A 26,996-nucleotide genomic window follows, 5' to 3' on the forward strand; every position below is an offset into this window, starting at 1 on the left:
ATGGTTGAATGATTTACCAGACTGTTGGCTGGGCTGCTAAAATATCCATTTGATTCCTCCTTTCAAAAAACATGGGCAACGTCTTTTTATTGCACATTATCTTCTAGCTTTTTTTTACATTCCAACAAAACGGTATGAAAACCATTTAGTTATTCTGCTTTTACCTCAACTGGCTCATAACATATTGTAAACCTTGTAATATCGATATTGTTACTGTTTCAGCACAGTTCTTGTGTGACTCTCATACCGGATTTCACATCAAGGTTTCGATGCATTAGAACAGTGGTGCTGATGTGAAACTTGTTTGCTTGAAAATCAAATACAGGCTGGAAGTTGTTTTGATTTTACTTAAAAACAAAAACAAACAGTCGCTCTGTCATTAATACCTCAGGCTGAAACTTACAAATCAGTATATCAAACTCCAGTCTTCTCTCTATTTGTCAGTGATTTATTCATAGAGGAGAAATATAGTCAGAATATGTTCACAGATTTTTGAGTCCAAGATGACATCTTCACACGACTTGTTTATTCACAGTGCGGAGAAATAAATCTTCGTGTCCACACAAGCTAGAGCCACACAATGCTTCATTTTTTCCCTCTTTTTTCTGTGTGAATACATTATGGAAACAATTATTTCTAAAAACAGTTGCAGATTATTTTTGCATGAAGTAATTATTTTGGTTTTAGCACCTTTTTTTTTTTTTGTCAGTATCGTTATGAGATGACTACATTTAACAGTCCTCAACTATCTAAAAAGCTGAATGCAGACTTGTACTTGAATCACAGAACATGACTAATAAGTGGGGCAGCAGTTTATTCTTGTACCTCAGTGTCCTTCTATTTTTTTTCCTCACTTGGTTATTATTGACTTTGTTCAGCAGCTGCTCCCTTTTAAGTTGTGTGGCTGCTGAAGGGGCGTTAAAAGGGGAAAAAAGATTGTTGCTGTGGATTGAGTAGGAATAGAACAACAGTTGTAGTTGTAATATTGTGCATTCTGAATGTCCTTGATCTACGAGATTAATCAGTAAGTGTGTACTGTGTCTGAGTGTGGCGTTTTCAGACATGTGCTTCAGCGCTTGGACATCAGCAAGTGATTGTGAACATCAGGTCCAATTTGTCTCCCTCTTTCAGCCTTGTTGTCTAATTGCCATGCCATCGGTGTGTCATTGAGGCTGCATTGTGTTGCTGTTTTGTCATCCTTATCTCAGTGATAATTGCCCCTGCCAAACAGAGGGGAATTAAGAAAAGAAATTACTAATGACAAGACATCTAAGAAAAGGCATGTTCTCTCTTTTCCTTTATGTGTTCTGCCCTGTCCCAATCCCGCCTGCGATTGTGGTAATTACAGTCGACGCATAACAAGCTAGTTAAATAGACCATCTTTCTGTTTCCACAGTCTGAGAGCACAATGTGCCAGCGTGCTCAGTTCAAACAGAAAAAACTACCCAGCTCCCTTTGTTATTCCACCCGTGCATTGACAACGGTCGCAGAGAGGAGGGAAGGAAAAAATCAATGCTGTCAAATGCGGAGATAGGAAAATGTCATTTTGACAAATGCAAGGCTTTGTGTACGCACAGATTGAATTTTGATGGATTTCTCCCCAGGCGAGGCCTCCTTTTCTTATTTATAGGCCTTCATATAAAAATGTTAAACAATGATGTTACAGAAAGCAAATACAAATGTCATTGGCATAGAAAGTCCCCCAATGAACTCACAAGTCTTTGTTTGTGGGAAATATTTTCTTTCAAAGAGAGGCAACCATTTGAAGTCTTTTTGAAAGCTTACATGACTATTTTTAGAGAAAAATGTTACACAAGACATTTATTTTGATATGGCCTGTCATGAGGTATTTGCATGGGGAAATCAATGCAAATGAATTTGCATTAGTTCAAACAGAAGTTTGAGCATATTGCCAAGCGTTTGATGCTTGAAATGGTTTTCATTCATACCTGCAGGCTGCAGCTGAGGGTTAACAAATGGTTTTGTCAGGATGAGAAATATGCTTTATTTTATTACAATGTGTTGTTTGTACAGTTACTCAGTGTTCATTTGCACTCTTTCAGCTAAAGGGCAGCACTGTTTTGTGTAAAAATGATTAAACACTCTCCATTTTATCAACAGAGGAATAAACATCTATCTATCTATCTATCTATCTATCTATCTATCTATCTATCTATCTATCTATCATCTATCTATCTATCTAGATGGATAGCTAGATAGATAGCTAGATAGATAGCTAGATAGCTTAATAGATAGATAGATAGATAGATAGATAGATAGATAGCCTACATTGCTATTTAGCTAGGTATACAATGGCTACTTTTATTTTCTTTTGCTAGCTATCTAATTAGCTAGCTAGCTGGGTTAATGTGTCATATACTGATATAGCAATTACAAAATTCTTCATAGTACATTTTCTATTAGAATAGTGTATTTTTACATTCTGTTATGTTTTTTTCTTGACTAAAGGATCAACATATTTGTCTCATTCCCTCTGGTGTAATGACTGTATATGACGTTATTTGTTTCAGCTCAGGTCCTTTCCCAGAGTTTCTAACTGCCTTGTTTTGTCCTCTGTCTCCCACAGTCAACCTTTGGACTATGTTTCAAGCCGCTCAGAAACTTGGAGGATATGAGTTGGTAAGTATTCACATATGTGGCAATATATTCCCCTTTCATTAAAAGACCCTCCCCTCTCCCTTCCATCTGCCCCTCTTTTTGTTTCTCTCCCTCTGATATTTATCCTACCCTTCTCTAATTTTAATTTATCCCTTCTTCTGATGCTGTCCCTTTTTGTCTTTTCTTTCTCTACCCTTCTTTTGCCCCTGAAGGTCAGTCACTATTTTCCCAAGTAGAAAGCATTGCTCAGAGCCACTTTTAGCAGAAATGGCACTGTTGTTTCAAAACCCCCTTGGTGTGGAAAACACATGTTCCTCTGTTCTGCACTGGGCTGAAGGAAATTGGATAAATCGCTCATTTTTTCCCACGTTGGAGATGAAGTGTAATGCACATACATACCCATGAGTGTGCACATATACAGTACTGCATGCGAGTGCACACACAACCAGAGTGAGTCAGAAATAAGGGCGTATGGTTGGCAGCTTTACCTGCTTTTTATGCATTCACTATTCATGTGCAACATGTTTCCAAAGTACTCTCTATGTTTGTTGTTAAGTCATCAAGTGCGTTGCTTGTGCTTGTTTCTTCATTAGCGAGCTATATAATGTCATCAAAACAGACAGTCACATCGGGCCATAAACAGGATACAGCTCATATAATCAGAGCTCGTATCCTTTTAAAACCCTCATATCTGCAGCTGATTATCTCGTGTTTCATGTTGAGGCTTTGTTAGCTCAGTGGCAGACTGGATTTTTTGGTTTTGTGTTGGAGCCTGTCCGTTATTCTCATCTGTTATGGGATAAGGGGTTATAGCAGGAACAACTGACTGCATGATGTTAACTGAGCTTATTGTGTTAGAGAATTGAGTGTTGAGAATTCAATAACTGGAACATCATGACTCAGTAACTCCCCAAGACCTTGAAATGATGTCAACCACTTAATGTTTTTTTTTCTCTCATATTTTTCCAATTGTCTTAAGTCTTTTTTAAACGTAGACTCTCTTTCATTTTGTCTTTGTCTTATCGCTCATCCTTTTTTTCCAGATCACAGTGCGCCGGCAGTGGAAGCATGTATATGATGAATTGGGCGGCAACCCCAGCAGCACAAGTGCCGCCACGTGCACGCGGAGACACTATGAGAGGTGAGGGGGTTTTTTTTTCTGTGGAGTTATATTTGGCATAGTATTGCTATGCATGGACACATGAAACAGTTTGCATCGCCTGAAGTGAATAACTCCCTCACAGCTGCACCCAATATGATTTCACAATACTTTATTCAACTCCACAAGACAAATATTGATCTTATTCAGAGGAAGTCAATGCACTTAAAAACATGAAGAACAGCGCTTCAAATTACTCAGCGGGATGTTCTTGCATGTTGTTATAATTGCATTAAGAAATACTTTCCTCATAAAGCTAAATCAATTCGCACTGAGATGAGACTCAGTTATTTTCTTGGGATTAATTGATCAGTTGTGTTGCCCAATGGAACCAATTATACTGTAATCTCCTCTCATTCTGTTCTACAAGCAACCAAAGAGGATTAAAGAATGAAAATAACAGCAGTTTTAAATAATTAAGTGACCTACATGGGTGTATATATATATTTATATATATATATATATATATATATATATATATATATATATATACATACATACACACACACACACACACACACACACACACACACACACATACAGTTACTGTGCTTTCCAATACATGTGCATTACAAGCACACAAAGCTGTAAACTAAAATGAAAACACCAGTTTTAATGTATTCATTTAATCATTCATTCAGATACTGCAGCATTTTGAACCTCCACATTATAATCACTCAGATGGTATTACCAAACCAAAGCAAGCATATGGATATGATCCTGAGGGAGTTGTAAGGGTATTATGCAGTACTGCTTGCACAAACTCCCACTCTCACACACTCACAAACATGCACATAACGCAACCACTTTACCAAGGTTAAACAAACGCCAAATACGATCTTCCCAGCAAGAGATAACCAGTCACTCGTCAAGCAGGTCATTCCTCTGAGTCGGCGACCCTCTCCACATCCCTCTGGCTGCTGCAGGTTCATGCATCAGCACAGCCCGGGCACACACACACACACACACACATACACACACACCTGACAGTAATACAGCAAAGATGCCAGCAGTGCCATATGAGGAGAGCCAGGTACTTTCAGATTGTGGCAAGATTGCAAGCTGTAAGTGTATTCCCAATTCCAGCCGCAGGAGCATTTCTAGGAGATTTACAAAACCATAGCCGTGTAAAAGTGTTTTATTCAGCGTGTTGTGATGTGATTCTAAATGGAAAGCGGGCTCATATAGGAATACAGTATTTATGCCAACAGTTGATGTGACTATAAATACCTGGTTTTAAAAGTTGTGTCCCTTGCAAAAGTCCGGATTTATTCTTGTTTTGTGAAGTCTTTAAATTACTGAGGCCAGATATGAGAAGCTGTATTGTTTATTAGACTGTAAGGTGTAAACAGGGTCATATGAAGGCAGGCGGAGTCGGACTAATTCACGTGGGGAAGTGCTGAGGTGTGACTGCTGCTGCGCTGGCCTTTCCCTCTCCAGCCACCGTGAAGCAGCTGAGAGAAAATAATGCTGAATCAATACAAAGCAATAATATCCACACACTGCAGTGAATATCAGGCTGACAGAGAGAGGGTGTACAAGGGAGGGGTGATGGTGGGGGTGACAGGGTATGTGTGTGAGAAGAGAGAGAGATCAGCTGAAGCTGAGCAAGTTTCCATTCAGGGGAATAATTTTAGCTGAGCCTTGGTGTTTGGGCTGCTTGGAGGGCAATTAGCTCCAATGTATTAACTCAGCAAACACGGCCATTCTCTCCGCATGATGAATGAGGCTGTTTGTAGGCTCGCTGAAGTGTGTGTTTGCTCCCCAGAGGCGTCTTTGTTTCCACCTTTAATCATTACTCAATGTGCTACAAAAATATAATTCACAAGCAAGAATGTACAGTGTGCAAACTGGAACAACACCTATGTTTTGTACCTCTCTCCGGAGGATCACATCTGATTTGTCTCAGCAGGGCAAAGTAGAGTAGAGCTAGAAATAAAATACCCAGCTAGTAAGAAAAAAGGAAAACAATATCTGAGGACATAATTGCTTTCAATTAAATGGATATTCTTGGCTGTCTTAGTGTTATTTGAGTAAAAGACTGCGAATATCTACAAGCATTCAGCTCTCTTTTTAAATTATACACATTATCCCTTTATAGGCCTAATGGTAAAATCACATGAAATGGTTTCCAAGGCGATGTTATTGTGAAAGATGGAGCCAAGGGCATAATCACTATATTTATACTGTCCAGGAGCAGGCGGTAATCACTAGTAGAAATGGAGTTGCATTGCTGGAATAGAACAGGAGATAACCTCGGCTAATTGTCATTTTCAAAGTTACTGTTGTTTAGTCACAGAGCACCGTTCATTAGTGTGCCGGGAAAAAATCAATGTAGAAATGTCCAAGCCAAGGTCTGCCGCTGCAGCTACAGGGAAGCTTTAATGATATTTATTTAAACCGTTTCCCGAGATTAGCTGTCAGGGCCCAGCGCTCTGAATTAAAAATGAGGTCATGAAAAAGATGGCATCAATAACCTTGAAATAGACTGCCTTTTGCTTCTGTGCTGTGCCATTTTCTCTGTGCCCCCCCCCCCACCTCCCAGTCCCCCCCCACTCTCCCTTTCTCCTGCTCCCTGCCTTGCACTTCATGCTGTTTCTTTCATTATACAGGTCAGCGCCTTTTAACAGCTCCTACATATTTAATCTTCCTGCTTTTCTACGTGATCTCTTGTTAGAGAAACATCACATTCCACTATCTCTGTTCATTTCTGCCTGTTACAGATTTTTAATACCTCACCATGCCCTGGCACTGTAATGTAATTGCACAATGGGGTTGGCATTGGGGTGGTGGTGGTGTGTGTGTGTGTGGGGGGGGGTATCCATGGCAACAGAGAAGCAATTTAGAATAATTTGCTATTTAAAAACTCTGAGGTTTTGGGCAACAGCAGATAGTGTAGATGAGGGGGTTTGGATTAAATCATTTCATCTTTAAAGCAGTCGACGCTTGCCAGATGTACTCTACATAGAGTCTGAGGCTTGTGAAATATTCTCTGGCTCAGATCATGCAGATATGTGTTTCTTTTAAGACAGATGCACGCCTGTTCCAATTTTAGTCGACTAGATGTTTTATTGATTCAGCCTTTATTCATTCCTCTTGGTATCGATGTTCCTCTGCATCCACTACAGCTGCTCTCTAGATGTAAAAATACATTGTTAGGAAACATTGAGTCAGTCTTTACAATGGGAATCATAATGGAAGGGCTCGGATTTGGGTGAAAGACTAGAGAAATAGATTTTCTTTTCTTCTGAATTTTACCCTGCTACATTTCTGAGAATCGTGCCCTCGTCAGCATCTCTCTCCGCTTTGTCCTTGCTGTTTTGCAGATACATCAAATGTGCTGCATTACGCTTTATCTTTGCCTTCTCTAATGCTGCAGCCCAAACACAGATTTCAATTATGCTGGGGTCTGGTCCTCAAGCAGAGGGGGGGGGGAATCATTGGATTGCAGTGTGAAGGGAATATCACTTTCATGTTCTCTCTGTCAGAAACAGAAGGAGACAGACAGCAACAATGACATATTTTAATAAACAAGGGGGGGAAAGTGAGTATTAGGGAATATGAGAGAAAGTAGGTAGAAGGGAAAGTTGCAACATGAGAACATTGATTTGTGGTGTCTGTCAGCATTCCTTAACACTATCTAACAAACAATGTCTCAACACGCCCTGATCAAAAGCCAAATTCTTTGTATCTCCGTGACTCTTCCTCTGAATCTGGACTTCAGCTACTATGGGAATGCTGCCAAAGAGCTGCATGTTCTTTACACTAAAATAGCAAGCAGCTATTTTAACCTCTGAGAGCTGGATGGTTTCTCCATGACAAATGCCTCATTGAGCATTCAGTGATTAAAAAAAAAGAACTTTTTCTTTCCTCTCCCTTTTTTTCCCAGCAGTAACAAATCATAGTATAGTATGTTGTTGTTTTTTTTTAGTCTGTGGAATTTAATCAAAAGGTCTGACATTTTCCCTTGTGGCAATAAGAAAGCACAAATTATGTCAGTGATGTGTGACAGGCAATCAGCTGTGTACAAATCTGTTCAAGTCTACTGAGATTAATAAGTCACTGTAGCAAATTAAATTAATGACATTCTAGTTGATACCTCAGGACAGTAAAAGGGAATATTTCCTTGTTATTCCTTATTATTGGGCATTAATGCCTGAGTGTGTGGAAGACCTAAGCATTCCTATTGCAGAATAGGACACATTTTCTTTCACACAGTTAGTACTTTTGGCTCCCACCTGCTATGGTGAACATTTACTGCAAGCTACAGCAGCCGCAGCTAATGAGAGCAAACCCTGGGGGAACAGTAGAGGTCATTTTAAATCTGGTATTTTCAGACTTGACAAAGGACTTAAGTTTTCATACATTCCTGTGCTGCCCTCCTGTTTTAACTGCATGAATGAGGGTCACCTCAAGTGGTTTGGCTTCAAGACAAAAGAGAGGCTTTGAGGCATGAATCCAAAGCAAAAGGGGGGGGGGGGGCACCAGATACAATGTCTGTTTATCCCCCAGCTGGCACCTTGTCTCCCTCTTTTATCTATAAGAGGTTTGTTTTCTTGTCACTGTGATGGTATTAATCATTGCTTTTGGATTTAGTAAACATTTTACTTTCTTTTCTTCATGTAATTCTCTTTTCCTTATAGGCTTGTAAAGCTAAGTTATGTTTTTATTCCTGCAAATCTTTCTACAGCCCTGGGGACTTGTACACCAGCTCTTTAAATAGTTTCTTTTACTTTTTTTTTTTTATGCATGAAGCAGCTCTTGTGATCTTAACACAACACCAGCTAAAATTAATTTCAGCTCGGATGGGAGGGAAATTGTTGAAATAGAACAGCCTACAGGCTTTTTCCACTTATTTGGTGACTTAGGCATTCCTCGGGTTTGAGCATGCTGCTTGTTCCTGTAACACAAAACTCAGATGAGAGCAGCACATTGCTGGTAAAGTCACCTTGTTTTTGCCAAGTTGTGTTTTTTTCTTGGGGGGAGGTGCTGTGTGTGTGTGTGTGTGTGTGTGTGTGTGTGTGTGTGTGTGTGTGTGTGTGTGTGTGTGTGTGTGTGTGTGTGTGTGTGTGTGCGTGTGTGTGTGTGTGTGTGTGTGTGTGTGTGTGTGTGTGTGTGTGTAATCCATTATTTCAAACTACTTAGCTGACAGTTGGGCTTTCATGAATTACACTGCTTGTGATCACTCACATGTAATGAATTACATATACATGAAGGTTTTTTTTTTTTAGCATTGTTACACAACACATTTTAATTTTTAATCTCCTCCCTGCATGTTTAAGTTGCTTGTTATCAACATGGAAAACGGCTGCTTAAACAAAAGCCAGGTGATAAATTGGCATGAGACTGAGTTAAGTATTTATTGACCTCATAAAAATCTTGCCCTGGTGAAATTTGTTCCTGGAATCTGTCAGTGCAGCATGCGCCCCCAAGTGGCACAAATGATACATTACACCTGGCTTTCTTTCAGCTAATTCATCGGCTGCCAAGCTGATCTCTTTCTCTGCCTTAGAGGAAATTGCTACTTATAGTGCTATTGTATCACGGGTGCTCATTATATGATATTTGCACAATCATGACTTTGTTATATGCGAACTGCTTAAAATTACTCCACTTTGTCGCCATGAGAGCTTTATTATGGTTTTTCTTTCTTTGTTATGTTTGACTCTTTATATAAGATTAAAAATCTGGATACAGCTAGAACAGTCATTTAAGGCTGAACTGGCAACAAGACCTAAAAATAAACAGCATTTCAAAGAATTTTTTTTTATGTTTGTTTAAAAATTATTATTATTTTTCATAATCTTTTACAAGTAATACTATTTTTTGTTCTCAAAGCAAATAATTCTGACAATGACAGGAACTTCCTGTGACTGATTTTTGTTTTTCTGGCTAACATAACATCTTCGAGTTTCCATTTAAAACTATTTAAGGCCCAGTAATTTCCCGGGATAAGCTCTTACATTATCAGGGCCAGCAACAACACCCCCCCTCGCCCCTTATTGACATTCCATAAAGTTGACCCAGGGCAAGTCAGCCATCTCTTTCCCACAGATCGTGCAGATAATCAACAGTACACCCTGCTATATATGCAATTTTCTGGCTTTTTTACTGAATCTGAGGTGAACATCTGCACATGTCAAATACCCATATTATTGTTTGAAGAAATGACAAATATACATAATGGTTGGATACTTAGAATAGCTCCTTTCATGTGCTGCATTGCTTAATTTATGAGGCCTAGGAAGCACTTCTCTGTTTCTAATAAATGGCATTGGAAGTTAAAGAGACTTAACAAGACATTTTATCATAATTTTGTCACAATAATCTTTGCTCTCATTAAGTTGCCTCTCTTTTTCTCTTTCTGTCGTTTTATTTCTGCTTTCTGTCTCTCTCCCTCTTCTCTTCTCTTTCACAACCTCTTTGCTCTCTGTCTCTTCAATAAGTCACATTTAATAGTACATTTCCTTTCTTGGCCTGGGGCCTGGTGCCAGACCAGCTGTATGAAATGTAGTTTCACCGCTTTCCCTGCCAGCACTTTTGTTCAGAGGAAAAATAACAAAAAATCCCACAGAGCCTCTTGAACTCTCTGAGGCTTTTTTTCCCTCTCTCTCTTTCTCTCTCTCTCTTTTGAAGAGTGGGCGAAACAGCTCTTGATTCATTGTTTGTTTTACCGCCATGTCCCTTAAAAGGAATAGTGCAACCATCTCTTGTCGTTACACGAGAAGTCCTAATTTTTTCTCATGACTGAAAAAGTCATGTTTCTGTCTGGCTTTCACAGATTGTTATTCTAGAAAAAAAACTGACAGAGACTCTGTAAAGATTTTCAGAGGAGCTTATTGAAGTTTGTGGCGTTATAGTGTTTCAGTTGTCTTGGTTTCCTCTTCCAAAGGGTTTCTTATTTCTGGTCCTGTGCCAATTTCCATTTTCTTCCCTGAGCAATAAAAGTCTAAAAGTTTCCCTTGCTGGTTTCTTCATGTCATTATTTTACACATGGGTGTTGTTATGTTATCCAGATCTTAATGTTCCCATTAGTTACAACATCAGATATGGAAAATTGACTTGGGGTGTATTCAGAGGAGAAATAACACAAGTCCAAATTAATTTCATGTTTATTCCACAGAATGATCTTTGTCATTAAGTAGGAACCTAATTTAGCTTGAGAATATGCAGCTATAGCCTGCGCAAAAACTCAACACATATTACTACCATCTGAAATTATTTCATGAGCATAGGAGCTTCTGCCAATAATCATATTAGTATGTTTAAGTAGATGATATATGCTGCAAGGTCTCTTTAAAGCATTTCATTTCAATTCTTCCAAATATATTCTTCTTTTTCATTTCCAACCACAGTAACTTTACACACCCACACACTCATTCTGCTCTGTCAAGGTTAAAGTAATACCAAATGTGATGTGTCTCAGCAGGGGATAACTCATTATTCACATTCTCTCTCTCACACACACACACACACACACGCACGCACACACGCACTGGCACCAGTTGGAGCCTGGATTTCCCCTGGCCTAGCTTAATTACAATAGAACTGTTAATGTTTTCCAGGTATCAAAACAAAGACTTTTAGAGCAAGGTCTATAATACAACACATGCACACAGCAAGGCTGCCGCTTCTTCTAGGAATTGTGGTACTACTTCAAATATTTGCATATTTCTATGTTATTTTAGAAAGACAAAGAGATGCTTTGCTCTTGTAATGACCACTAAATCTCATTAAATAGTTTTAAATGGTTTGTTTTTGTGTCTTTTGTCTGCTTTAAATAGAATATTTGCATGTGTGATTATGTTGTACAAATTGCTGATCACTAATAAATTAAAAATGTGGTATGACGTAACCTAATCATCTTTGCCTGTGTTCCCCCTTCAGGCTCCTCCTTCCTTATGAGAGGCATATAAAAGGCGAGCAGGACAAGCCCCTCCCCTTGGCCAAACCGAGGAAGCAGGAGAGTGGCCAAGAGAAGGCCTCCACAACTGGAGCCAAAGCCAAAGGTGTAGGGGCCAAGAAACCAAAAGGTCCCAACAGTCCCAAACTGGGGAGCAAGAAGGACAGAGGGGAGACGGCGAAAGGCCAAGATCAATCACAGGTCAGTCATTGTTCCTGCATCATCAGAAAGACTTCTTTCTCTGATTTCACTTCCAGGTTTTACTTTCGAATCAGAATCTTTGTGTTGAATTTCTACAGTTTTTTATTTACAGTTGTGCTCATATGTATTCATACCCTTACATTAAAGAAAAGGCTGAATTTACAACAGTCATTCATATAACTGGAGACTTAAAAAAGGAACAATAAATAAAAATTTGCAAAAAAATAAAATTTAATAAGACTGCTTTAATTGAGATGAAGAAAGAAAAACAAACAAACAAATTGGTCCTGGACAAATTAGAGCACTTTTCTGTTGAACAGTGGGATAAAATACCTGTCAACAGGTGCAGAAGTCTGACTGAGAGGAACAGAAAACACCTGACTGGAGCGGAAACATTAAAGGATTGTTCAACAAAATATTAGTTTATGACTGATGTAATATGTAATAAATTATCTTATTTGTTTGCTTTTTTTAAAAAAAAGAATATTTCTATTGAACCAGAATTAGAAAATAATGTAATGATTTTCATAAAATTTTTATTTATTATTACTTTAGTCAATTTCAGCTTATTTTACAGGCAGCTGTTTTTTTCCTTCTTTAATGAAAGGGTATGAATACATATGAGCACAATTGTACAAAATAAGAAAATATAAAGATGTGATCTATTTTGAGAAACATGAACAGATGCCATTTTTCTACATGCAGGACTCAAATGGGAAAGAGAAGAATTATGAGCTTTCCACAGCCATTCAAAATGAGGTGTCTCTCCAAGAAGAACCAATCATCATAGAGGAGGAAGAGCTGCATCTTACTCTGAAGAAGGAGGAGTCGTTGGCGGTGGAGCAATCTTCCTCACTCTGCCCCAAAGAACCGGACTGCAGAGCCCCACACGCTGGACTCCCCCTTCACGCGGGCCCCGGTCCCCTCTCTGAATGGAGGCCGGTCAGTGAGGCCCTTCAAGCAAAACTCACTGGCGAACAGCAAACCGAAGGGCATTTTATTCCTAAAAATCCTTATCTGCCTCATCGCTGGGATCAGAATAAACCTGCTGGACATGTTGCTCTGCCCGAGCCTTTCTCCAAGGTCAAAGACTTCATTGAAAATCATGGCGGGAGAGTGGGGAAGGTGCTGCCCATGTGTAAGCAGGCAGATGGACAGTGTATAGATTTGAGCACAGATTCCTTCCCAGAGAAAGACGACTATGGAGTCATTAAAAAGGAGTCTACTCAGAGTTCTGGACAGACAGCTGCCTACTGCAAAGCCAGCCAGGGGGTTATGTCTCCTCTGGCCAAAAAGAAACTCCTCTCCCAAGTGTGTGAGTCCAAGTCTTTCACTTTTTCTCTTCCCCTTCAGCCTCTTCCCGCAACTGCCTCCTCACTCCCTGTCATATCAGTGACTGAGCGGGATAAAGAGAAGAGAAAGAGTGAAGATAAGGGGGTGGGACAGAGGCGTGGGTCAGACATCCCTGAGGTAGCACCTATATTCAGGCCATCAGTGATCCAGCACGCGCAGAGCAGCAAAGCTCACCAACAAACGAACAGCGGCCAATCAGAAAGGAGCATTTCTAGCGAGCTTTCAGACACTTATAGCTGCAGGACGAGCCATCAACTTCAGCTTAAAGTCAGTGCGCCCTGGCAGCCGTACCTCCCCCGAACCCAAACCCAAGATGGTGCTGAAAACGCTGGGGAGAAGCTTCTTCAAGGCCCAGCCGCTCAGTCCAGGAGCTACACAAGTGACTGCTACTCCTCTCCCCACCTTCACAGTCTGTACAGACAAACTGAGAGCTGCCTGAACCAAGAGAGGTTGGCAGGCTTTGCCAGTGGAGAGCGGAGAGAGCACTACACCAGAGACCGCGAGGGCAGCCAAGGCTTTGTTTGTGGCAGCCTGGAGCAAGAGGGCTTGGCCTACAGATCTCACTACAGTGATAGGACTCAAACACACAGAGAGAGCCGAGAGGCCGAAGATGAGCCCAGAGACTTTACAATTTCTAAACCGCTCTCTCAGAGGGTTTCCTCCTTTTCAAAGCCCACATTCTGTAGTCTCCCTTATCCCATCATGCACCAGGGTTTGGATTCTCATCCTAAAGCGTGCAGAGTTCCACCTATGACAATCTCTCCTCCCAAGCAGAGCTCGGTAGAGCCATCGCAGCCATTTCCCAGCCCCAAAGCTTCAGGTGAATCATCCCTCACCAGTCCGATTCGACCCAGTAAGCGGAGCCTAGCGGAGCCCGAGAGCGAAGATGCCCCAGAAAGGAAAGTACGCGTGGTGACACCAATCCATCCTGCTGGCACAATCCGACGCAGCGACCCAGAAGACCTGAAACCAGCTGAGCCGGCCCATGCCATCCACCTTAACAACCATCTTCCTGAGGGCCACCCCACCACCACGTTCCCCCCACCCCATGCTGCACCGCTCTACGCAGGCATGTACCCGCACGGCAGCCTGGTCTCAGCAGGAACTCAGGATGGACTCCAGCAGCATCCAGGTCTGCAGTACCTGAAAAGCCAGTCAGCTGTATCCCCCCTAGTCCCCCCGTTACCCTTCCCCCCAGTGATGTTCCACAGGCAGCTGCTGCCCTCCAGCCCCAGCCCACACCATTTCTACAGGCACCCTGGCGGTGCAGCACTGTACGGAGACCTATTGCACCATCTGTACCCTCTTTCGACCCTCCCGCCACCTCAGCTGTCCTCGGTACACCCCAGCACCAGACTGTAAAGGAGAGAAAACTTTTTTTTTTTCTTTAAATCTCCTTTTTCATCCTCAGAAACTGTGTCAGCTTCTTTTTGTCTCTCTTGCTCGGGGAATGTGGCTCAGTCAGGACAAAACACTGATTTCAGCTTGGAGCTGATGAAAGACTCGATAAACGCATCAGTCGGACGGACTGTAAATTCCATTTCCTTTATTTTATTTTATTTTTTTAAATTTGTGTATGCCTTTGTTTATATACTTTGCACTGTTCTCGATTTGTATCACCACTTACTGTATCTTTTTGTTGTTGTTGCTGTTGTATCCCTATTTGCACAATGCTCGTGTGTATGTGCTCACAGATCAGTTCGCCGCTCTCTGTAACCATGAGTCAGGTTGTTGCTCTGGATGGGTGGAAAATGGAGGGCAACAGAGAAAAACCATTTGTTTACTGCATCTGAGGGCTAAACCTTGTTGCTTAAAAAAAAACAAAAAAAAAACACTACAAGTAACATGACAATGAAAATGAAACTCTTTATATAACTAGATGTGCGTTCATTGCAAACTGTTTAACAGTTGTTTAGCGCATTATTATTATTCTTTAGGCAGCCAGTGGTGTTGTATTTGTTTACATGTCTCCACGCTGAACTCTGTTGCCTGTTTGCGCCACAATAAAACCACCCAAACTGCTTGGAATAGACGTTAACACTCACTGCGGTGCGACATGAATAGTTTCATCATAAATTCAGAGGTGCTGTGTATGACAGATGTACTGTAGAATCGCTTTGTTTGTTTTGTTTTTTTACTCAGTTCAGGTTGTTATTCATTAAGTATTTCACTTCAAAAACAACTTAACCAGTTTTCATGCTCAGTCTGTTGACAAATCATGAATGTTTATTTGTTGAGAGTTAATGAAAAGCTGGTTTCATTTTTACTTTCTAAATTGAAAGTAATTTAATCCCCCCCCCACCAACTCTTTGTGATGAGTAGACTGTTGCGGCTTGTTTTTCGCCTGTAGAACCAGCATAATGAAGCAGCCGTCTGCTGTGGAATGCTCACCACAAAAAAAAATCAGCATTTCAATTTTCTTTTTTTTTTTTTTTTTGTTCTCGACTTGAAAATTTCCTCTTTCTTCATTTTTTTTTTTCTTTTTGAGCAAACCCTTTTTTATTTAACTCCCTGAAAAGACTCACTATGATTTGATAGGAATGTCATCACTTAGGATATTACTGCTTTGCAAATATCTGTGCCTTTCGCAGTCTTGGATTAGAGTTAGCACTACACTTGTTAAGGTTATTCTTCTGTAGCAGGGTAGGAAAGTCAATATTACTGGCACTGTTATCTCACGCTCATACGAAAACAATATGGCACACTCGGCTATGGAACATCAAATTTAAAGGGTAAGGCACACAATTGTAAACAGTACAACTTTAACCAAATGTTTAGTATTTGTGTTTCAACAAATCTAGTCCAGCTTAACTTTGTCAGGGAAGCGATTATACAAGAACCTGCAAGATTTACTGACAGTTGATTTTGACACAGGTCTGGTGTCTGTCATCCGCAGGGCATGTTAGCTCTGTGTGTTTTCTAGCTGTGATGAAAAGGTACCAGACTCCATAAAGTATGCCTACCGTGCTCCATAGCCTGAGGTGGAAAGACAACACCTGCGCTGGCTTTTTACAACCACTATAATTGCAATCCAGGATAGTCGAAATACACAGTGAACATGTCTGGTGTTTCAAAAGAAGGAAAAAAAAGCTGTAAATGTCTGTTTGTAAAGTTTTACTGAATACTTAAAGACATTCATTTCTGATTAAGTACTGTACATTGCTGTGTCTAGGTAAAACTAGCATTAGTGCTGGCTCCTGTACAGAACATTCAGATGGGAACAACTCATGACAACCCTTCTCTTGTCTTATTTTCTGTGTAAATAGCACTGTAGATAGAACTGCGTGGTTGTTATGATATAAACTGTTATAATCTGTAAATACTTAAAACAAAAAACAGTATAAAGGTTGGTTACATGATCTAGCCGTGTTCTTTCTGCTCTGTTTCATGTTAGGCTAAACACTACAAATTAAGAATTAGGATACTTTTTGTTGCATTTTCACTTTTATTTTATTTTTTTTTCCATGTCATTTCCATTAATGTGCATCCTAAAAGTGTTTTTGATACCTTAGCCATCTGTTTACCAATCACCCAGCTGGCAAACAAGATAAAAAATAAAGACATTTTGTATATGACCTCCTGTATATTTAATTAAAATATTTTACTATCTATAAATGTTTCTTCAGTTGTGTTCTTCACTGCATAGTGAGGGTTGTAGAAATTTTCCTTTAAAACCATTGTAATGTCCCTTTTCTTTCTTGAGTAAATGCAGTGTGAATGGGCTTTATTATTGTAATACCATTATCTGGCTATGAGACTCCATCCACCTTAATCTTCACAACAGGCCACTTCTGGGCACAAAGCCAGAGAAGCCTCTCCAGTATTTGCTGCAGTGGAGAAATGTGCCAGTGCATGTATCTCTATGGGATGTGAATGGGGCTGCAATAAAAGCTATGCTTTGACTTTTATTGCCACCCCCTGGTAAACCTTTAGCATAAAAAATATTCAGTAATACTTCCAAGCTCAGCAAAAATAAAGCAGCCTCACCAGGGTAGAATGTAGGTCGTTTTATTGCAGATCAGCAATAAAAAAAAGAGTGAAAGGAAATTGCACTGAGAAACAATAGCTAACACATATACTTTTACATTGCACTACACAAATTATTTTTCACTAGGACAAAATTGATGTATTACTACATAATGGTACATGAACACCACAGCATTGAACCTAATTTATTTGACACAAGACAGACACGTTAATATAATTTGGCAGTAAACCACAAAAGAACTACAGTACATTTAGTCAAAATCAGTACAAAAACGATTAATCCCTTCTACTGTATTTGTAGTTAATAAAAAAAAATTATTCATTAGACATTTTACAACTTTATTCAGATTCTTGATAAAACATTGCATTTTAGTTTCATCAGGGCTCCGCAACTCATTACCCACAACAATACCGAAATGTTAGTCACAGTGTCTGCATCGCTGTCCTTTTAAGTCTGAGAATTGCCAAGATGTTCATGAGGAGGCAAGAATGCAAAATAATTGACAATCATTTAGTATGAAATATAATCACAGCATCATCAGTGAGCAAAGTAATGTTGGGAGGCTTTAGCCTTAAGCCCTATCCTGTTGTTCCAGGTGCATACAGTAAAAGATCAAAGTGACTAATGTATCAGCAATACACAGCAAGCATAAGGAACATCTGGCACACTGCTAATGTTGAGCTGCATCTCCCTTTGTACTACCCATTTTCTCCCCATCTCTCTTTGAAGGCTTAAACTAAGCCTTCCTGTAATCCACCTCCCCACAAATCTACATCTCTACCCTCTAAATTTAACTGAAAATGGAGGGTTAGATGAAAAAAAAAATATCACAGCCTTTACCTTATTGCTTTATCTGAGTGTATTCCATGGAAAGTAGCTAAACCTTTTGTGCACCATGTCTAATTATGATGACTGCTTCTCAATACAATATCATTAAGTGGCTGAAATATTTAGTTGGCTGGCAGTACTGGGTATGCTCAAAACACACACACACACAAGGGTATTCATTATTTAAGCCACTCAAAAGACCCATTCATTCAATTATGTTCGCAGTATTTATTGGCTGCAACGGTAAATTGTGTTAGACATACTGTGTAGCCACTAAAAACCAAGGTCACTCTATTATTAAGACCTCTGGGGAAATGGAGAAGTCACATTAGTGCTTGCAATTGCTCCTAAAAATCACGTTCCTCTAAAATCAGCTATAGTGGTCATAAAGTCGTCACAGTAAGTAGAATATGTCAATTCTTCCAAAAGGAATGAGTCGTCCACAGTTAGCCAATGGATCAATTCCAATTTGAGTGCTTTTCCAAAGGCTCTTTCTTTAGTTCATGTTCCAGTGGCAGAGCAAAGAAATAAGCCTTTCCATTTTAGTTGGATTGATGATAGCGGTGCTCAAGCCAACATACAGCTTCCAATTTCATCTATGGGTTAGCTGCACATGAAAAACTTGATATATAGAAAGTGCAGCCAGAGATGTCTCAGTACAGTATTGATATTGTGTTATGAGGTGTCAACAGGAATTTGTGAGGTTGTAATGAAGATTTAAAAAAAAAAAAAAAAATCCCCACCTTTTTTATGCCTTTCACCTATCCATACAGAGTTCCAATAACAGTTTGACATTTTGGGAAACATGCTTTCATGTTGTGCTGTTAGATGAAAAGATTTGTGACCTCAATATGAAGGAAGCTGGGTCGATGGAAAAGTTAGCATAGAGGCTGAAAGAATGAGAAAAGCAAGCCTGGCTTTGTTTAAATGGAAGAAATTCTGCAGACCAGCACCCCCGAAAGTTCACAAAACATGTTTTATCTTTTATCTTCAAAACATGTAGGTGTAATCACTTACGGTTTTATGAAGTTCCTCTACTAGAGCAGTGAGTGTTGGGAGTAGTGTTATGATCAGGTACTGAACTTTAAATGTGCAGGTTTACAGTTCTTGTCACATGTTAAACAGACATTGATGAGTCATTTCCTCCCGTTTTAAGCACATCTTATAATCCAAGCTGCCTGGCCCGACGATTATAGTTATGTGATGGTGTGGTAAGAGCATTTCCCCAAAAGGATAAAATATTCTATTAAAGAAGCGGCAGTATTCATCATTAGTGAGGTATAGTTGTATAAACTCTTGTATGTATGTTAACCAGCTCAGTTGAAAAGCTCTGCTTTAGTTATTTTTTGTTAATGGTAAGGTATAGCTAGTTACCTAAATATAGAACCTGTTGAAGATGAGGTTACAGAGCTTTGAGGTTCATCCTATCCCTGAAAGACTTCCTCAGTTTGCTGCGTGGAGCAGGAACAGGAGCGGGACCATTACAGGCTCTGACAAAACCGTGGTCAGTTGTGGTCTCAGGGGTCTGGGTGTGGTGGTTCTGGTAATCCAGCTGCTGGTGAAGAGCCTGAGGCTGACCCTGTGGTTGCACATCAAGGACCCCCAGTGGAGCATTTTTTCGACTAAGAGCTGTGGCGCCTCCAGCATTGTTACGCTGGAGTTGTTGAATGATGGCGGAAAACTTGGCATCTAGAGAGGGTCTTCCCGTTTTGGACCTTGTGACTGGATGTGAAAGGCAAGTACCAGAGTTCTCCTTCTCCTGGTATGAAGGAGGCGGGTGATGATGAAGAGAAGCAGGGAGGGGAGGTCTGGCTGGACGGGTGGGGGGAGCATAAGGCTCTCTGTCAGATGGAGGGGGAGGAGCGCGACGCTTTTTGTTGCTGAGGGGAGTGGAGCTGGTTTTGGGGTTCGGGCTTGAACAAGGGGTGGAGGTTTTGCTCTGGGACAGAATACTCTTCTCTACCACCACTGAATGGGACCCATCAAACAGACGGGACCAGTTAGGCACTTCCTTCTTCTCTTCGTGGCCGATCAGGAAGTGACCATCTGTCTCTTCAATTTTACTGTGAATGATATCCGTAATGCTCTCAAACTTACTGGGTGAATTAATACCTGAAAAAAAACACACAAGATTAAATTTAAACAGACACAAAAGACTTATATTTATTTTTACTTTTCATGTTTCAGAGGAAAAGGAAGTATACACTCCACATTTCTAATTTGCATGTAACAGGATATACACAGCAAAGGCAGATGGCTGCCTGTCCTTGAGCCGGGTTCTGCCGGAGATTTCCTTCCTGTTAAAAGTGAGTTTTTTCCTTCCCACTGTTGCCAGTGTGCTTGCTCCGGATGGGAGATTCAGTTGGACTCAACTGAATCTTTTGTATTTTCTTATATAGGCTATTATGAATTGGCTTTCATTATGTTTTCTTCTCTGTCTGTAAAGCGTCTTGAGATGGCATTGCCGTGATTTGACGCTATATAAATAAAGTTGAATTGAAAGTTAAAGTTGAAATATAAAACTACTTTGTGTATATCATGAAGTATATTCCATTTGATTTGATGTGAGAGCTTAAAATCAGGCAATATCTTCCTAAATACAACTACTAAAACTTCCAACATCGGTCAGCAAATTACCAACTTGTGTTTGACTCACTTCAGTCACCAATTCAAACGATGCCACTTACTGAGGTCATTGTAAACAGAGTCGGCCTGCTTGGTAAGGAAGAGTGATGGTTTTCGTGGTGACACGACTTCAATCTTCATTAGCTGGTTGCAGCAGTGCAGCCACTGGCCTGGTCGCAAACAAGAATACACATCAGAAAAGCTGAAAAAGGTTATAACATTCATTTTTGATGAGAGGCTTTTAGGCTAATTTAACTGCACACTACTACTCTTTATATAATCAGAAAGTTTTAACAGAGCTATTCTGTGAAACAGTAAGTTGTTACTCTGATCATAGAGGTGCTGGTAAAGGGCATCCAGCCAGTCCTCCAGCTCATCTCTGGTGTCTGTGGTGAAATTTATGGCCTGAGAACCCTCTGGTGAAGGGTTAATAATGGACAAACTCCTGGATTTTTTGCCTGCTGACTCCTTTTCCATCACGCAGATGCGGGTATCCTGCAGAAACAATGACAAATACCTTATAAAATGAAAAGAAATTTGACATTTTATAAATTACAGTTCAATGCAAAATGCTAGACTAAAAAGCCAAGTGCTGATGATGCAGAAAAAAAAAATAAAGCAGCAGTAAAATGCCAAAGATGCAAGCAGGATCTCAGTGAGAAATGTGTTATTTTTTGTTGTTTTTTTGTATTTTAGTTAGACTGCAAGATACTGGAAAAAATGTTGAGCCGAGAATTAAATGAGCAACAATCAATCAACCTGCTGTATATTATCATTTTAAAATTACTCTATTAAAATGGATGATGCATTTGTAAAAACAAAGACGGGTAGTTTAAGTTTTAACATTTACATTGATTTGACAACATTGACACTCCTCTCTTTTACCTTATTGATGGGAACACTGAGAGTAGGCGGCACCTGAGCATCAATTTCTTCTGGGGTGAAGTAGCAGGACAAAAATCCAGCACTGAGCACACAATAAAGTCTGCAGCAACGGTCCAACCCCTCAATACTTTGCTGAAAAATTACCAAAATAACAAAAAACAAAGTTACCATAGAAATCGAACCAGGGCCATAGTAATAAATACAGCAGTTAAATAACAACACACCTTCTGAGTCAAGTAGCCAGCCATCATGCTCTGTGTCATACAAGCAGGCTGTGCCACCAACCGGCAGCACAGGTTACCATAAAGAGGAAGCCAAGAGGACCACTCAGCTGTGAGGATGAACATCAGCAGAGCATTAATCATAATTTTCTGGAAAAGGTTTTATTTGAAAAGAAATGTTTATTTAAAACTGTTCCAGTGCTAAAACAGAAGAAAATTTCTTCATTATGACTGGAAAAATAATTACATTTTCTTTTTCTGTAACTGTTTCCTGTTATAACAGTTATTTAAAAACCCAAAAATATGCACAGTATAGCTGAGCATGAATGTGCCAGAGTGGAAAACAAAGATTTACCGTTGAAATTACAAGAAAAAAAAACTGCCTGAGAACCAAATTTTATCCAATTAATCACTCAAGCAAAAAGGAAGAAAACCAATCCAAGCTAAACCTTAATTATAGGTTATTTTGCTTAATTTTAGGTTTCAGTCGTACTAGTGTAAAAATATTTTATCATTACCATGGCACCGATTCAGTTCATGAGCTTAAAGGCATAAGTCCTTTATATCCTCAGATATTAAATTTCTCTGCCTTTGCATCTTACCGTTTTGGAGGACAATGAGGGAGTGAGACTGAAAGGTGCCTTCAGCCTCGGCCAGATCCAGCGTTGTGTAGGCTAGCAGGCTGTATTTGGCTCCGCTGTTACGAGCAGACACACATTCAGGTTTCAAGCCATCATCAAACATAACAAAATGACTTATTTTCCTGAAAATATATGTTAAACTCTAGCCTTTTAATCCAGTAATGGGCTCATAACCCCTGTTGTTTTTCATAAACGATCTCTTTCTTTTAAGGCCCAAATGATCCCTATGAACATGTGGTGCTTATCACTTACAGATGTTCCGCTGAGTGTGTAACTTTAAACTCGAAAATGTCTTTAAGCATGCTTTTCCTCTCTCAGCAAAATTAATTTCATATGCTGACATGACAAGCACAATCTCTGAATATCTGAAGGCTAAATGTACAATTTTCAGAACCACAAATATTAAAACCTTATTTCAATAAAAATTCTGTGTTACTTGTTGACAACCCCTGACAAAGTTTTAATTTACATCCCTTGTTCCACTTTGGAGATGAGTCCTAAGAGCAAAACTCTTAGAGACTCAAGAGCTCATGTAGGATTTTAGAAGATAAAAACAGTACTTACGAGGGTATCGGGTTATTCTGCATGAAAGTGTCAGGATCTGGAGTGTCCAGCAGGGAGCAGAGCTTCTTTCCAGAGGTCTTTCCAAACGAGTTGCGGAGCTTCTTTGCCAATTTCTTTGGCGTGTTTACTAAAGTGAGCTCTTCCTCAAGGGCGCAGCTCCACAGCTCCACCCTCAGTTCAAACTGAGGACTTGCCTCTTTACTGTGAAAAAATATATGCTGGATCAATGTCATTATAAAACCAAAGTTTTAAAAACTTGTAAATACTACAGCACAACATAACACTATGACCAGTAACCCCCTTCCTCATATCAGATCAGTGAGAAAAGATGTACTTTTAAAGTAGTGACTGTGCCTAAAGGCTTCAAAAAAGAAGTGCAGTTGTTTTAGTTTGCATTTCTGCATTTTGAATATATAGAAAAAATTATTTACAAGATGGTGACTCCCTCAAAGCAGATGTCAGTGACAGATCTGTCCACCACAACCATCTCTGTGTCAAACACCTCTGAGCCAATCTGCATCAAACAGAACACAGCCACTCGACGAGAACCTTCCAAAAGCAAGGGATGCACAGCAAATTAGTACAGCAAGTCTAAGCAAAATAACACGAAGGAGAAATAAATGGTAGGCATGAATATAACAGTAAAAAGGATAACCTACTTCCTCTGTTATTAAAGTGGTCTGAATCTTTCCATATCAAAGGAATCCGCAAGCCTAAATCAGAAAAGAGAAACAATCATTTACATAGCTGCACTGTAAACATCCACATAATTTAGCAATTATGTTTTCTTGAGATATTGTGACTAAAAACCCATTTAAATACTAGTTTATTTGTGAGGTATATTTACTTTCTGTTCTGTAATAAATTATTAAAAACAAAGGTCAAACAATCATACCAGACAGAGCTATGGTGCCATGACAGGGCAAACGACCATCAGTATCAGGATTTTCCAGTCTGTAATAACAATTTTAATATCTCACTACAGCTGGTTGCACATGTGTATCACTTTAGGAGAATAACATTTAAACTTTAAAACTTATTCAAACATTCTGCATCACATTTCAGTCTGTACGTTGCAACAGTTTGTGTTTAAAATGGAGCAACTAAAAAGACTTCTACAATATTTTATACAACTGCAAGCATAGTAAATACCAAACTCCTCACCTTGTGACTGCTCCCATCATATCCTGCTGCTCTTTCTTCCTCTGCAGCTGGGCGAGATAAGCCTTGATCCTGGCATTGCAGGTCAGCAGGTTCTTGGAGGTGTTAAGAATCTGTTCTCTGTTGCTGCATGCGAGCAGCAGCCTGTAGGCTCCCTCTCGCATTCGCATCTCAAAGTCAAGCTTCTCCTGTATGTCTGTGTTCTTTGTGTACAAAACAGAAAATTCCTCAGTGAGAAAATTGATCATATTTAAAACACATGTTGGTGTGTTATTTCTGGTTCTTATACAACATGCTACAATGCAGACTAAACTACATGGGCATGATGACTGGTGATAAAGTTGCACTTGAATGTTACTTTTGAAGGCAAAATTAACATCTTAACTAACAAAGCTGTTTTTAAGATGATCAGCATAATCTTCTAGTCTTTTAGTGCCACTTACCTGAAGTGCCTGGGTTGTTTGCAAAAAAGAAGATCAAAAAGACACAATATCACAGGCTTTTAGTACATACAGAACAGCAATATCATCAACTTTTTACCTTAATGCCAGGCTTTTTGCATTGAAGCAAAAAAGCTTGAAAAAAAACCAAAGAAAATAAAAAAAAAAAACAACCACATTCTCCTTGTCAAAGTGTAAGTCACGCTAAAGTTTCTGCAAAAAAAGATGCACCAAAAAATGCAGGTCATTTCCTTTCACACAGGATGGCACCGTGCTTCCCTTGCTTATGGAGGTAAGGACGAACTGAAGCTCCTTTATCAGTTTTTTTTACATGCTTCCATTTCATTCAGCAGCTTTCCTATGAAGGAAAAATGTGACTGAAACCAAAGAATTCTAAAACAGATAAGTTATTCTGTAATACCTAGATCGATACTTAAAAATATTATTCTACAACTGAGAAACAGACCTAAAGTCTAAAACTTTCGAACTTGATTGGTACAATTTGAAAAGATCAAATGGGTATTTTGAACCTGGACAATACTAATGAGATAACCCAGTTTGCTGGAGACATTGGGAAGATAACAACTTTGTTCATTAAAATGTGAGACAATGAGGACACAGAGTCTTTATGTTGTGGTTTAAAAGACCTCTAACAGCTGAAAGACTCTTTTCTGAATCAAGTATTAAACTGGCAAAGAGTTTTATTTGTCTCTTAAAATAAATATTTGGATATTGCCTGAAATGGTACGGAAAACTGAATTCAAATTGATTAAAAAAATAATAATTTAAAAAAAAAAAAAAAAACCTAACTAATAATAATAACAATAAAAAATTTAATTTGCAAATCTTTTGTATCTCATTAAAACACAGACTATGTACCAGAGTCCCATAATAATAGTATCCACTTTAATAATCATAATTGGGAAATCAAGCTCTGCATTTACCATCTCTACATTTAGAGAAAGCAAAGGACTGCCATGTTTCAGCGACTGAAGGACCCACAAATTTCACTTCTTTTGTCTTAAACTGTAACATATCACAGTTAATTTCCTTGTATTTGTTATTTTTTCCAAAGAACCCAACATTTTTTTAATCAGTTTTGCAAATATGTTTATCATTTAATTATCTAACTACTTAATAGTCTGTTTCTCCTGGATCAAAACCATACCAATTTCACATCACTGAAAAAAAATGCTACTGCAACAATAAAACCAACCTCTGCTCCCACTAAAGTGCAACTTCTGGTTGTAAAATGAAGCATGATACAGGTGGGGTCAGGTGGTGTCATGATAGTTTTGAGACCCATTTTGATGGAAAACATGCAGTATGGAGATGTATGGCTAGTATGCTAAACTGAAAACATGTGGATATATGGGGAATGATGATGTTTGAAATTCCAAACTAAAAAATCTTTTATTTATTTATTTTTTAAAATCTAACACTATGAATTGTTTTTTCTTTTCTTTTCTTTTCTTTTTTCTTTCTTTCTTTTTTTTTTTTTTGGTGGGGGGTTTGGGGGGTGTAAATAATTGTTGGTGACAATTTAAAAACATTTGCATACCTGTTACTGGCATGCAAACATCATCATCCTCCATATTAAAAATGCAAATATGCACCTGCAGCTTCCCAGAAATATGTCGTATATACAACAAATTCATGTTGTCTACAATCTGCTGGGTATCCTTCAGAAGCCTTGGGCATCGGTTCATGCTCGTAACCTGAGAGCAAGTTAGTTTCAGCGATGTTAGAAAATGCTGCAAAATTGCTGATTTCAGGAAGAGAAACTGTTAAACAGGGCAACTCCCCATGAAGACCAAACGGGCACTATTTACTGGAACATGGAAACCATGTGGGGTTTAAGAAATAAGTAGTATATTTCACATTATTTGAACGAAGGTAAGCATATCTGCGACGCCTTTGTAAATGAAAAATAAACATATATTATCTAGCGGCCTTAGCGTTGTTGAACTTAGCACCCCAGTCCAGCCTCAACGGACCTGTCATTACGATTTCAGGTTAGACAAAAAAATGAATATAAAAGCGCCAGTATCTATTGAACATACCTCAGTCTGTAGGAATAAAGAGCTCTGTCGTATTTTCTTCCGTTTAATCTCCATAGCCACCGCAGAACCGGCTGAAAACAATGTCCTGCAGCTACCAATTCGCTTGGACGTTTGAACATCCCGCCTGCCGTCCATGTTGTTCGTCATTCGCTAGCAACCGCACGCGCTGCACATTCCCCACATTTCCACCGCCCCTTCAACGGACAAGGTTGGCTTGGTTTATGTCTCATTGCCTACCGGAATGGACAAAAATAAATAAATAAATATTTAAGAAGAAAAAAAGAAAAACTTGCTCGATAATACAATGTAGACATTTACGTAGTACAAAAATCTCTGCTTTCTTGC

At 39.3% G+C, this 26,996-nt stretch overlaps 2 protein-coding genes across 2 annotated transcripts in view; one reads left to right on the forward strand and one right to left on the reverse strand.

Annotated features, from left to right (window-relative positions):
* arid5b (AT-rich interaction domain 5B) overlaps positions 1-14,597 on the forward strand; it is a gene marked incomplete at both ends in the record, with an annotated part of 73,865 nt that extends 59,268 nt beyond the window's left edge. Inside the window, 4 exons of the mRNA XM_079249405.1 lie at positions 2,588-2,640; positions 3,663-3,760; positions 11,666-11,882; positions 12,588-14,597. Of these exons, the coding sequence (XP_079105531.1) occupies positions 2,588-2,640; positions 3,663-3,760; positions 11,666-11,882; positions 12,588-14,597 (2,378 nt within the window). The remainder of the gene's footprint in view (positions 1-2,587; positions 2,641-3,662; positions 3,761-11,665; positions 11,883-12,587) is intronic.
* A 4,856-nt stretch (positions 14,598-19,453) lies between these two features.
* On the reverse strand, positions 19,454-26,786 carry rtkn2 (rhotekin 2; the record flags this gene model as incomplete). Its single annotated transcript, XM_079249165.1, has 13 exons — positions 19,454-20,163; positions 20,739-20,846; positions 21,003-21,171; positions 21,562-21,693; positions 21,786-21,892; positions 22,385-22,479; positions 22,988-23,188; positions 23,419-23,536; positions 23,647-23,700; positions 23,883-23,941; positions 24,152-24,351; positions 26,205-26,306; positions 26,652-26,786. The coding sequence occupies 13 exons, from the start codon at positions 26,784-26,786 to the stop codon at positions 19,454-19,456; spliced, it is 2,190 nt and encodes a 729-aa protein (XP_079105291.1).
* Positions 26,787-26,996: the final 210 nt, after the last annotated feature.

Source organism: Telmatherina bonti (assembly GCF_933228915.1).
Source record: "Telmatherina bonti genome assembly, chromosome: 11".
In the NCBI taxonomy this organism is placed as follows: Eukaryota; Metazoa; Chordata; class Actinopteri; order Atheriniformes; family Telmatherinidae; genus Telmatherina; species Telmatherina bonti.